We start from the raw sequence: 14245 nt of genomic DNA on the forward strand, positions 1-14245 counted from the left end.
ATCCAATTAGCATAGGCTACACACACACACCCCCCACACCCATATTTTCAAGCAAAAATTTTCAAGCAATAGAAAATCCAGGAGGAAATCACAAAACATGCAGTGAAAATCAGGGACTGTCTTTTTGAATCTGTAGGAGAGCATTAAATAGCTCTTCTGGAGCCTAGAGCTGTTTAGAGCATTTACAATAAGGAGAGAATGGTCAACTAAGGAGAGCTAACATCACTCTCCTATCAGATTTAAGAAGAGCAGTAGAGAGTGATTGCTCTTGCTCTCCTCAAAAGACAGTCCCTGGAAAAATAATCCATGATTCTGTGAAAATCAATCTATAATTTTCCTAAAGGTATAAATTTTCATTTCTAACCTACTCTGCATTGATTTGACAATAAATATAATTTTAGGCATTTTACCAAATACAGCTGTACATCCCAAACTCTAAAAATATAACAAATATAGAAGAAAAAAAAGGTTTTGGGCCACCTACAGGAAACAAACTTATTAGCAGCTGAAAAGAACCTTTCTCAATGAAATGAACTATGGATGATCCTGATGAATCTGTTTCAAGAGGAAACAAACTTATTTTTTAAATCTTATAATTATAGCTTAATGAATGTGTATTACTTGTTGGGAGAGAAATTAGACACGCGCCCTGAAGTGGGGAGTGCATTAGATGCATCAACATCAGCACAAGTACATTATTTTTTTGTTTAATTAGACAAAATAATGCATGTGCACTGATGCTGATGCATCTAATGCACAAGCTCCAAGGGGGGGGGGTGCATTAGATGCATCAACATCAGCGCAAATGCATTATTTTATCTCATTTTTCGAGCAACAAGTAATACACATTCATTAACCTATTTCATACACAAGAAGAAAAACAACACATGATTTTTCAGTGTTATTTTTATAACAAAATTATCACTAAAATGTTGGAAAATAGAACTAAATATAAATGCATCAACCCGGCCGAAAAATGAATCAATCCTATGCAAAGCGAAAGCACTGTGCATTGTTCGCGGAGTGCATTATACAAAATCAATGCACTCCACATATTTTTCTAACCACTTTTAAACTTTCTGATTGGCTGCTTTGATATAGGTATAATACAAGAGTGGTTGTTTTTTCTCAAAAGAAGTTTAAAAAAAATACAAATAATTTGGATTAATAATATGAATGTCTACGCGAGACCTTCCAGACTGCATGGTTTATTGAGCACCTACACTAGTTGCGAAGCCAAGGGGACTTTCAGGTAGAGACCTTCCAGACTGCATGGTTTATTGAGCACCTACACTAGTTGCAAAGCCAAGGGGACTTTCAGGTAGAGACCTTCCAGACTGCATGGTTTATTGAGCACCTACACTAGTTGCAAAGCCAAGGGGACTTTCAGGTAGAGACCTTCCAGACTGCATGGTTTATTGAGCACCTACACTAGTTGCAAAGCCAAGGGGACTTTCAGGTAGAGACCTTCCAGACTGCATGGTTTATTGAGCACCTACACTAGTTGCGAAGCCAAGGGGACTTTCAGGTAGAGACCTTCCAGACTGCATGGTTTATTGAGCACCTACACTAGTTGCAAAGCCAAGGGGACTTTCAGGTAGAGACCTTCCAGACTGCATGGTTTATTGAGCACCTACACTAGTTGCAAAGCCAAGGGGACTTTCAGGTAGAGACCTTCCAGACTGCATGGTTTATTGAGCACCTACACTAGTTGCAAAGCCAAGGGGACTTTCAGGTAGAGACCTTCCAGACTGCATGGTTTATTGAGCACCTACACTAGTTGCAAAGCCAAGGGGACTTTCAGGTAGAGACCTTCCAGACTGCATGGTTTATTGAGCACCTACACTAGTTGCAAAGCCAAGGGGACTTTCAGATAGAGACCTTCCAGACTGCATGGTTTATTGAGCACCTACACTAGTTGCAAAGCCAAGGGGACTTTCAGGTAGAGACCTTCCAGACTGCATGGTTTATTGAGCACCTACACTAGTTGCAAAGCCAAGGGGACTTTCAGGTAGAGACCTTCCAGACTGCATGGTTTATTGAGCACCTACACTAGTTGCAAAGCCAAGGGGACTTTCAGGTAGAGACCTTCCAGACTGCATGGTTTATTGAGCACCTACACTAGTTGCAAAGCCAAGGGGACTTTCAGGTAGAGACCTTCCAGACTGCATGGTTTATTGAGCACCTACACTAGTTGCCAAGCCAAGGGGACTTTCAGGTAGAGACCGGCCAGACTGCATGGTTTATTGAGCACCTACACTAGTTGCCAAGCCAAGGGGACTTTCAGGTAGAGACCGGCCAGACTGCATGGTTTATTGAGCACCTACACTAGTTGCCAAGCCAAGGGGACTTTCAGGTAGAGACCTTCCAGACTGCATGGTTTATTGAGCACCTACACTAGTTGCCAAGCCAAGGGGACTTTCAGGTAGAGACCTTCCAGACTGCATGGTTTATTGAGCACCTACACTAGTTGCCAAGCCAAGGGGACTTTCAGGTAGAGACCTTCCAGACTGCATGGTTTATTGAGCACCTACACTAGTTGCCAAGCCAAGGGACTTTCAGGTAGAGACCTTCCAGACTGCATGGTTTATTGAGCACCTACACTAGTTGCAAAGCCAAGGGGCCTTTCAGGTAGAGACCTTCCAGACTGCATGGTTTATTGAGCACCTACACTAGTTGCGAAGCCAAGGGGACTTTCAGGTAGAGACCTTCCAGACTGCATGGTTTATTGAGCACCTACACTAGTTGCAAATCCAAGGGGACTTTCAGGTAGAGACCTTCCAGACTGCATGGTTTATTGAGCACCTACACTAGTTGCAAAGCCAAGGGGACTTTCAGGTAGAGACCTTCCAGACTGCATGGTTTATTGAGCACCTACACTAGTTGCAAAGCCAAGGGGACTTTCAGGTAGAGACCTTCCAGACTGCATGGTTTATTGAGCACCTACACTAGTTGCCAAGCCAAGGGGACTTTCAGGTGGGCAAACATTTATAAAAATGGTTAAAAAAGGCCTAAAATTCTAGGAATATTCTGGCAACCAGCAAGATGTTCACTGAACACTAACAATCTAGTCACCATAATCCTCCTCTTCATCTCTCTCTTAACTGATTTCCCTTTAAGAATGACCTGTGGCAATAATTCGCGGGCGTAGTGCACATTAGAATATGACCGTTGCTAGGTCAACTGGCTCACATTTTCTTTGTTATGAACCACTCATAGAAATGATCACAACACAAAGCCCATGGCATATCATAATTTGGAACAGGTGTACAGTATGAGCCCAGGCTTGAACCAGTAACCAATGGTTACTAACGTGCACAACAACAGTGAATTTGCAGCCGTTTTGACACTTTCTTGGCATGGTCTAAGAATAGTTATGAATTTGTATCAAAGGCCATGTGCACCTTAAGTGAATCTGCCAAGAAACAGACCCTGAAATCTTTTGGGCTATTCCATTAAAAATCCACACTACCCCTGTGGAAGATTTAGCTATAGAGTCTTCCTCAGAGGGAGTATCAGTTTTGAATAGAATAGACAATTGGGTTACTTAACAGTTAGTCATCATATCAAATGGGCTATGCCATTTACAATCCACACTAGCCCTGTGGAAGATATTGGAAACATCTTCCCTACAAGGAGTATAATGAATTTCAAATGAAATTAACACATTAGGCAGCTCCACCTGAATATCATATACCCTCTGAGAAAGATTCCACCTGAATCTTCCACAGAAGGAGGGGGTGTTTCAAATAGAGTTGATTAATGTGCTAATTCCATTTGAATTTGTATTCCCTCTGTGGAATATATTTCCAAAATCTTCCACAAGGGTAGAATGGATTTTAAATGGAATAGCCCGATGTTGTTAGGTTATAAGTTACTGATGTCCATTCAAATACATAATAATCATAGGCATGCCCAGAAACCAGTGCCCAGACATATTCAATGCCTGGGAGTCCCCCTGTACTAGGGACTGAGTGGCTAAAAATGAGCCTAAGAGACAGATTTGCATGATTTACATAAGAGCTAGGGATGTAACCCCAACTCCACCCTGAGCATGCCTATGATAACCTAGAATCCTGGAAAAAATAGGTGGCACATTTTAATTGAAATGCATGCCCTATCAAAATTAGAGAGGTGAGTGAAACTTGCATACAATATATGTAAAGCACAGACTCCCCCTGTATCTCACCCTTCCCCACTCCCCATCTTTCAAGGTTGGAGGGTCTCACAGATCTGTTGACAACATGGCTTGGTCCAACATTGAATTGGGGGAGCGGGGGAAGAGATATACCAAAAGACAGGCAAAGTGTGCCAAGCTTTTTTTTCCTTGATTGTAGCTCAACCCCCTGGACACTATTGGTCATCTAACAGCATTTCTAAATTGGTTGATAACTTGAAATGCTCATTTCAATTGCCAATTATGACTACGCTTTAAACTATTTATGGTCAAACTTGCATTTTGCAGATGATCTTATTAATACCATCCTTGATTGGTTCAAAATTGGACACAATATTCATTTTGACCAATCGGCAGGTAATTCTCAAACAACACTAGTCATATATATCTTCATCTTCATCCTCCTTTAATGTCAGTTGTGTTTCTGGGTTACTCTTGATCACTTCCCTTTGTTTTGGTCTACTTCCTTGCATTTCCTCTTTAAATTGAATTCTTACCTACAAACACAGGAGGAATAACATAACATAAAATTAAAATGTTAGTAGAAAGATCAAATAGAGGGGACAAGAGGGCTCTACCACATTACTCTCTTACTCATCACTGTTGCTTTCAGTAGTACACTCTCTCCCTTGCTTACTTTCTTACTCACCCTAGGGGGAGGGGTCTTCCTGGTTGAAGGTGTACGGGGATGTGCCATGGTTTGGGGTTACCTTTTCAGTGCTTTTGGTATATCGATGGGTGGGTTTTCAGTGAAGACCAATGCGCCCAATTAGGCACATTAGAGCAAAAGTGCCCTTAAGTGCCCTAATGGGTGCTTTTTGTGAAAAATTGATATACTGATGTGGGCTCACTCCACCCCCAAATGTAATCGCCTCCGAATGTGGATACAGTTTAGGACTATGCAAACCCGGATGTCAAAATCCATACTCAAGCAATATACCAAGGATATTTTTCCACCATTTTGTGTGTGTATGTATGTGTGTATAAGTATGAAATCTTTAACTGTAGACGGTATATTTAACATGTACGATAGAGGACATACATGCAATTGTGGATGTGTGCAGACCTCCTTAAACCTGCATGGGGTGTGACCCCCCCCCCATGCCAAAGGCCCCAAAAGTCCCCTTTTTTGACCCAAAAAGTCCCATTTGCAAGCATAGCAAGCGAAAAAAAAAAAAAAAAAAAATAGAGGTTTTTTATGCCTTTTTGGTCCAAAAATGTCCAAATCCGCCACCCCCGAGTCCAAAAAGGTCCAAATTTTGAAAAAAAAGTCCAATTTTTCAAAATCAGCACCCCCCCAAAATAAATTCTGGCTACAGGCCTGCCTAGGATGGTCCCCTGTTGCAGAGATCGAAGTTTAGATATTGTGCCTGTTCATAGCACACTATAAATGACTGCGCTTTAAAAAAAAATGTTTGCCAGGTGCTTGACAAAATGGCCTGTTCCATTTAAAATCCACACTCCCACTGTAGAAGATTTTGGAAATATCTTCCACAGGGGAGTATGTTTTTCAGTGTAATTAATCAGAATTAATCATTTTGAAACCCATACTCCCCCTTCCACAAATTGAGCGGAAGTTACCCAGTTGTCTATTCTATTTGATACTTATACTCCCTCTGTGGAAGACTTTAGCTATATCTTCCACAGGGGTGGTGTCGATTTTAAATGGAATAGCCCAATAGAGTTTGTACCACTACTTTTACCATCATGAATGACAAACAAACATGGTGTAGTCTCATATCACTATAGTCTACTAGATTTCGCGGTTCTCGGGTTGGGCAGTTCTTGTGATAGGCCTATCTCTAATTACCCAACACCCGTTACCCATAATACTTGTCCTGACCTTTCAAACTACTACGATATCGCCTCTCAATGATTAAGACACAGCTTAATCAACTCTGTTTTGTAGCTGTGACGCTTACTTCGGTACCCATAATCTGAAAACCGATTGTTCGCCTCTTCCAAGCGCTGTTCTGCTACCACCCAAAAATATCCCGAAATTCTAGTAGTGTCTGGATGTAGGCCGTCATTTCAATCGGGAGAAATGTGAACGCAAACAGGATTTATAGGCCTTACCATAACTGATGTTTTATGTTAATCATGTCTTGAAAATAGGCCTATTCGTCCGATGAGATGCACCTGTTAGTTACACTGTAATGCTTTTCCAATGCGTGATGCAGTACTCTGCGCACACCCCAGTTGATACTCCGCGATAGCACACCGCGAAAGCATGCGATATCGCACCGCTGCTGAATGCGATAGCGCCATGGGCGGACGGACGACGGACACTCCGTGATTAGTATTATGATATCTACCTCCAGTCACCGGCACTAGCTTTGAAGTTCAGCGTGTTCTGTGTTAGCTTAGCATTAATTGGTGCATGTACATACTTTTATGTGTGCGATTAAAGTGGCGCGTATGTACACACAAGAAACAACGCTAAGCCAACGCAGAACTTCAGAGCTAGTGCCGGTGACTCAAGGTAGATACAAGGGGATATTAAAAAGTTCTTGAAATCACCAAGAAGTGAAGGAGCTATATTAATGAAATTTTGTCAGTGTAATCTTCCTTCTTCCGAAACTGCAAAACCTCAAAAGAGTATCGACGCACAATGGACAAAATTTCATCGATATATATAGCTCCTTTACTTCTGGGTGATTTAAAAAACTTTTTGATACCCCCTCGTATAAAGACTATTAGTGGTCTAATTCAATGGTTATTAAATATCAATAACTTACTTGAGCACCTGCCATTTTACATCCATAATGCCCTGCCCAAAATTGGGTATCTTTGCCTTTGTGAAAGAATCGAATATAGCGTAGTCCTGGTCCATAATCACAAAATACATGTTCAACCTTCAAGAAAAAACAGGTTCATAATGAAAATAATTAAAACACATCATTTTGTTAGGTTCATAATGAAAATAATTAAAACAATTATTTTGTCAGGTGAGTGAAAGAAAGTCTCTAAAGCGCCATTTTGGAAGAAAATCAATTTTGGTCGATTATAAAAATACATGGTAAATAAAGAGGAGGGAAAACCATGCATCGCACATTATACATGCATCGCACATTATACATGTATTTCCATTGTAATTTCTTATTAAAATCAATCAAATGTGCTATGTGTGGTTAAAACTTCTTTCCCCAATATATTGATATATTAAGAATAATGATTAAACATCATTAATTTGATCTTGTGCAGTAAAGGGAGGAGGGGGGGGGGCACGGGGAAAAGGAATTTCAGGGTTTTTACTGGGGGAAACAGGGGTGGAAAGATTTCTGGGAAATTTTTGTCCTCCCATGCAGAAGTCATGTGGAGGCTTGCTTCAAATCAGATCCTTGTGCGATGCGTACAGTGGCAGCGCCAGGATTTTTTTTTTGGGGGGAAGCAAATTTCAGGGATGGAAAGAGTTCTGACTGGGAGGCATTTGTCCCCCCACCCCATGCAGAAGCCATGTGGAAGCCTCCTCCAAATCTGATCCTTGATATTTCCCAGACAAATTTTAAAAATTTCATGAGAAATACTTCCACTTTACCAAGGTATAAGGGTGTGGACTGTTTCAGATGATTACCTAAGATGGAGAGGGGAGAACTCACACCGGGTTTTCCCCTGATTTTGGTTGTTTTTCTCAAATCGCCTGAGTTTTCTCCGTATGGAGAATGGATTTTCATTTTCCTGGAGAATGGGAACCCTGATCTTGTAACATTTACTTGATTTTAACTTTCTCCACATGGGTGTGGAATGCAGACGACAAGTTCCAATTGTTTTTTAAAAAATCAAAAATTTCAGAATTGTAAATTTCCATGACCATATTTGAAATCAGCATGTAAAATGCATTAAAGTGAGTACAAACAAGCCTAGTATTGGTTCAGTGGTTCTTAAGATAAGCTCTCTTTGAGAAAATAATGCAAAACTTGGGACTTTTTACTTTGTGAAGCCTATCATATGGCTATAGCACTTTATAAAGCATTAAAGTGGTGAGGCCAATTCATTTCATGTCCCTTGGGGACTGGGAGTGGCTTATTTTGAAAAAACAAGCTGAAGTAGAACAAAAAAGCTGAAAAACAGTGTGAAATTGGCAAAAAAGACCCAAAATTGGGCTGATAATAAAAAAAATGTGTAAATTTGAATAGTAAAAAAAGCTGAATTCAGCTGATCAGCTGAAAAATCTCATCCCTGGGTTTAAGTGCAATACGATAGCATTGTATAGTGGGACTCACACCCATGACCTTGTGATTACTACTTCTTACCTTATTCCAATTACGAGGTGCCCATTGTGGTGTTAATACAGGACCAACGTTGAATTCAGCTAATGTATATTTCTTTTCTAGTTTAGGCTTAGTCAGCAGAGTGACAGACATTTCATATGTATTACCACAATCAAATCTTGCAGCGTACCTACAGAATAAAATTTTATAAAAGTTTTTGTAATTAAATTCTAACTTTATTGTTGAAAATAGAAATGAATAGGATCATCTGAACATAGTTATATTTGTAATTTGTATTTGCTGTGTTTTGTTTTAATCTAGGGCTTCTAATTAAAAAAAATGGGTTATTTGCAGCGCAAATCATGTATTTTGACATTTACACATTTTGGTGCAGGAAATCCATGTAAATTTATTAATCTCCTGCAAAATTGCCAGTTTTAAAGCCATCAACACAAGTAAATGTAATGCATGCGTAAAATGAATTTACCAAAAGCCGAATCCGGATTCAGCCATCTGCCGAATTCATAACGATATGTCCTAACTTGCCTCTAAATGGTATGAAATTGCAACAGTGCAATTTTGACATTAAGCTATATAACGACATGATAGAACTCTATGCAGCCAAAACAGCCAGTTGAGTTTCTTTCATTTTTTTCTTATTTTGCCTTATTAAAAACCCTCCCAGCCAGTTATTATATTTCAGCATTTTGGGTAAAGAATAATGAAATTAAAATTGGAAGGAAATCATATATAAGGCCACAAAAAAAAGTTTGTCTCAAAGCTTGCACGCACGCACGTTTGTAAAATCGCGCGATTTGAAAAAAATTTGGCGAAAATCAAGATTTTTTTCCTCAAAATACCAAGTCGGGAATAAAAAAAAATCTTATTTCGCATTTGTTTTCAAACCACTTGTGAGCTTTGAGATAAACCTATTTTTTTACCTGATGGCTTTAGTACCACTTACCATTCTGTAACAACAATATCTGGCTGAATTTCTCCATCTAGCAACTCCTCGCTGACCCCTTCCTTAGTGAGGTCAATGATCTGTTCCATTGAGCACCATCCATATGATGTAGCAAAGTTATATGATACGTTATTGCTAAGAGCCAAGGCTTCTTCAGGAAGATCATCAGAACCGCCATGATCTTTTTCCACCTTCCAATAGTTACCCCCATTTTCAAGAATGTTCCAGCCATGTTTTAATCCATCTTGAAGGAGAGAAATAAAATATTACAGGAATCAAATTACATAACCCTTAGCATGGACTCAAAAAAAATATTGTTGATTTAGTTCTTAAAAAAGTTTTTATAAAGTGGACTTGTTTTCAAATCTATTTCCCCCGACTCATTTTTTCTGATTTCTAAACCAACTTGTTACAATGTAGCTTTGATGAACCTATTCAATTTATAGACAAATCTGATTCCACACATTCCTACACCTCAATGTCAGCCATTGAAGTGGGCCATTCCCACCTGAAATGTGAAATGATGCAGGCTTTGCAGGAATTTTAAACTGTATTCTATAACCTGTGTGACAAAAGGATGCTGAAAGTTTACAATGCAATACAATTGATTTTGAAGTAGCGCCTTTCCACCCAATTGGGCAGTTACAACACCAGTTTGGTACGGTTGGCCTGCAGTAATGGCGGAATGAAGTCTGACCATCCCTTGGCTCGTCGGATTAGTGTACCGGTATATAAAATGTTTTAAGGTTTCTTTTTTTTTAAAGTGATCAATTGAGGAAAAAAGACCCAACCAAAGACTTGAATTTTTCGGTCGGTCCGGAGGGCATGCAACCAACAGGATTTATTTCAACGCACAAATCATGCATATTGCATTTACACACTTCCCTACCCCTTCAAATGTAGAGTGAAAAGTCCAATGCGTGCAAAATCTTGAAAACATACACTTTCATAATAATATTCAATTATTAGAAAACAAATAACAAATAAATAAACAAAAAATGGGTATTATTGGGTAAAATCACTATAAACAGGGCACATCGTCATCATCCCTATATCTTTGTGTCAAAAATTGCCGTGATAGTACAGCGAATCCTCTCGTTTTTCAACAGCTACGCATCGTGATTTTGTTCGAGATAGGCCGAGCAACTCAGGCTAAGCATACCATGACTATCATATGAGATATCATACAACAGAGTTTCTATATTCTACACATTATTACGATTTGTGCATGCTCTAGTACCCCATATGTTTCTATTACAAGAAAAATTGATTTGTTTCAGGTAAAACCAGGGTTTTATTTCCAGTACACTCACTCGAAAAGCAATACACTAATTAGCGGGGCCTTGCAGCTTGCTGTGGATATCTTTTACTGCATTTTATAAGTAAAGATTTTGAAATCCAAAGTAAAAAATGTGATATATTTAATTTTGAGAATTACAATTATATAAAAAAACACATTTAGCCCATCCAGCTGCTTGTATAGAATATTCGATCGTGCACGTGTATATCACAATGCATATGTAAACTTTCTTATCTGTGTCAACATCACCAACGGAGTATGGAGCGGGATATGAAAAAATATTTATAATACAGGGCGTTGACACTGTCACTGTGCAGGGTCCGTACACGTCATGATCGTATGTAGTCGTGCTTGACAAGCCTCTATAATCTCTGAAAACTTGTGATGACGTCAGAAAATTAATTATTCATACCTGCTTCCGGGTATTGGAAATCAGCGCTTGCTGAATCGTGAAAATGGTGACGATCGACACGATCATAAATTTTGTCATTTTACACCTTCAAAGACAAATGTACCCAACATTTTCACACATGCAGCAAATATGTTTTGTTTAAGTCTTATCTTCATGTGAGGAACGGTAAGAAGTGATATTTTGTTTTAAAAAATTTGATACTATGTACCCTAGACCATACGTGCCCAGGAGTCTCAGACCTCGACGCGGAGAAGGCCAATGGAAATCGTTGTCGCATGGAGGTGTGAGTACCTCGGCTCGGGCTAATTTTTGGTATATAGGTCACCCCGGTCATCCGGGTACTTATTTTACATGACGCTACAGTCGGCTACACTTACACTTTTCAACCCACAATAGATCGTGCAGCTGAGCGACTACTTGAAGACTTGTAACAGAGCTCATTCAGTTGTTTACGTTCTGTTTTGACCTCGAATCTAGCAAATTTCTCGGCCGATTTCGGTAAAATAAAGGTTAAATACTTGGCGAAAATTGCATTTTATGTGAAGCTGAACACATGAACATGTAGAGGAGAGTCTTTATTTTTGTTGTTGGCTGGAGGCCCCATGTCGAGAAGTTATAGAAATGGTACAAACCACAGAAAACTACAAATTTGACTTCTGAATCGGATTTGTTGTCAACGGAGGTCAACGGCTTGTGACGTCACTCCGGGGTCACCTATAGGCTACAAAAATGTAGCTCACATCACACACTATAGGTGGCGCTATTCGTCCATAGGGAAGTGGAATGTGCATGTACGGTCCAACAATGGCTTTACTGTGGGGCTCAATGGAGAAAATCACTAAAAATTCATTTTGACAACCAAAACCTAAGTGATGTTGACTTATGTTGGTACTGGCATGATACTGGATTCATGAACTATCACATAGTGCAATCCATGTTCCACCAAGTCGACACTCGATTTAGCTCAAAAGCAATTTGTGTGTAAATCAAGACCATCCAAAACAGCTTTCTTACAGTAAAGAATAGGAGGTCATCTGGGGTCACATACAGTAGTGTGCATTGTACATGTGCCTGCTGTCACAATTTCACACACAAAATTGTGGGCAATTTGATGACACTATTTTTGTCTGTAACTAAGTATATGCACTAGAAACATGATTGACCCCTTATTGTTTAGGTAATTTAATTCTCTTTCAAATGAAAGAACTTTCAGCTAAAAATATTGAACTTCAAAATTTTATGAACATCCCTATCACCTATAATTTAAATAAATAAATTCGAAAAAATTAAATACCTTGTCCACTGCAATTTCTAATCAAATTCCTAGTGTATGGTGCCTTAAAATAAAAAGGTCTCCAATCACTGGGATAAAACAGGGCCATAATTTCTTCAACAAAACGCCCAGTGTGCAAGCACTTCAACCTCCACAGTGTTTGGCTACGTATGATATTGTACCACGTCCGACACACAGAGAAGCAATGTTTTAAATCTTCATCTGGTACAAACAACAGTATATGTGTCAACGCTACTTCCGGTAAAACACTTATTCCTTGAGTTAATTCTAGGTTTATGTCGTCAACTTGAACATCGCTGTTTTCCTCAGAAGCTACACGATTTAAGCAAGGAAAACAAGAAGAATCGGAACACTCTGCTTCCTGATCAGTCGCCATCTTGGAATTGGGGATTTCCCTGTTTGGTTGTTCAACCCGGCTACGCATCTTTTATTTTCTCCAGTAAGCTATTTATGTTGGTGCAACAGACACAGGTTGGTGCCTGTGTGCTCCGCATTATTATGCAGAATAAGTGACTGTCCGTTTTTCTTATTCAGTGCACCCAGGTATGTAAATAACATGTTAACTGCATTTGCCCACCCAGTAAATTATTTTGCCCACCCAGTAAATTCAACTTGCCTATTGCCCAAAAGTGCCCACCCAGTAAATAAATTTGCCCACAAAAAATTGGGCACATATAAAAAGTGTCATAAAAGTACCATGGTGCATGAAATCAACTTGCATTTTGACAGTGATGTTGAATAATGAAATTAAAGTGATGTATCTTTTCTTAACATCTGCCAATTTATTCATTTATCATGTTTACAACTTTCAGAGTAGGAATAAATATCACACAGTACACAAAGGTATAGGAAGTTAAAAATTAATATTATTTTGAGCACAAAATCTGAAAGAATTTATTTAGCATGTTGAGCCCATAAAATTGGATTCTTGAATGAGGAGTGTTTTTACCTTCCAGATATAGATATATATTCCTCATTTCAAGTCTTTGAGCATGCACAAATAGGTAATAGTATTATAATTATGAAAATAATATCATGCAATCAATCTGAACTTATAGAATATAAGTTATTTTTTGTTCATTATACTTTTTACACCTTCCGATTCTACATAGGTCTTTATTATTTTGTGCAACATTGGGGCCTATGTTAGTTACTTTATATTTAAAAGAAACATTTTAATTATAGTTGGGAAATAGATCAATATAATTTAGGGCTGGCCATATATGTGATGTGTCATGTCAAAAGGAGACACTTTTGGGCAGGATCGTAAATGGAGAAATAGCCAAAAATCTGCTGGTGGGTGATTTTTTCACAATTTGGGTTTGTTGCTAATTTGTGATGTTATTCATGTTAAAAATATTGTCTGATAGTTTCAGACCGGAATGTAACTGGCATCTTGTATTTTTGAGACATTTTTCAAGTTAATTCCCACTCTCAATAATATTTTTAAAGGCCGATATCTCAATTTCCAATTTTATAATACCATAACTTCCGAACTCAATATCTTTGCTTAGGAATGTCCAAATTCATTTGGGAAAACGGCGTTGTGGAGCAAAATATCTCTATATTTAAGATATGTAAAAACCTCAAAATTCATAACCTGCCCAAAAGTGTCTCCTTTTGACATGACACGTCACATATTGCCAAATTCTAGTAAATTGGTTTACCGGCTTGGGAAAAAAATACCACGTAAGGGCTGGGGTATGAACGTTTGGACAGTATTTATTGTGGGACATTAGAGCATCAGACATATCGAATTGCATTCTGAATACGAAGAATGTCATTCTGATATCAAATAATTTTGATTTTTGAAATTCGCAATTTAATACACATTTTATGGCAAATCATTAAAAATTGATATTTTTGATATTTAACAGTACTTGAAGT

The 14245-nt window shown here is 38.7% G+C and overlaps 1 protein-coding gene across 1 annotated transcript; it reads right to left on the minus strand.

Annotated features, from left to right (window-relative positions):
* Positions 1-3046: 3046 nt before the first annotated feature.
* On the minus strand, positions 3047-12576 carry LOC140160490 (F-box only protein 6-like). Its single transcript, XM_072183726.1, has 5 exons — positions 12359-12576; positions 9353-9596; positions 8431-8578; positions 6916-7032; positions 3047-4674 (listed from the first exon to the last, which is right to left on the minus strand). Exons 1-5 carry the CDS (start codon positions 12444-12446, stop codon positions 4552-4554), a joined length of 720 nt encoding a protein of 239 aa, XP_072039827.1. The 5' UTR covers positions 12447-12576; the 3' UTR covers positions 3047-4551.
* Between the last annotated feature and the right edge of the window lie 1669 nt (positions 12577-14245).

The sequence above is a fragment of the Amphiura filiformis genome, chromosome 9 (assembly GCF_039555335.1).
Source record: "Amphiura filiformis chromosome 9, Afil_fr2py, whole genome shotgun sequence".
Lineage (NCBI taxonomy): Eukaryota > Metazoa > Echinodermata > Ophiuroidea > Amphilepidida > Amphiuridae > Amphiura > Amphiura filiformis.

Bases quoted from the DNA above. Each gene is read 5' to 3' on its own strand.
- LOC140160490 (XM_072183726.1), bottom strand. From the start codon at position 12,446: ATGGCCCTGTTTTATCCCAGTGATTGGAGACCTTTTTATTTTAAGGCA. The intron at 9,597-12,358 runs GTATTTAATTTT...CTCTCCTTCAAG, and splicing joins TAGAAATTGCAGTGGACAAG to ATGGATTAAAACATGGCTGG. The intron at 7,033-8,430 runs GTAAGAAGTAGT...TTTTTCTTGAAG, and splicing joins CACCTCGTAATTGGAATAAG to GTTGAACATGTATTTTGTGA.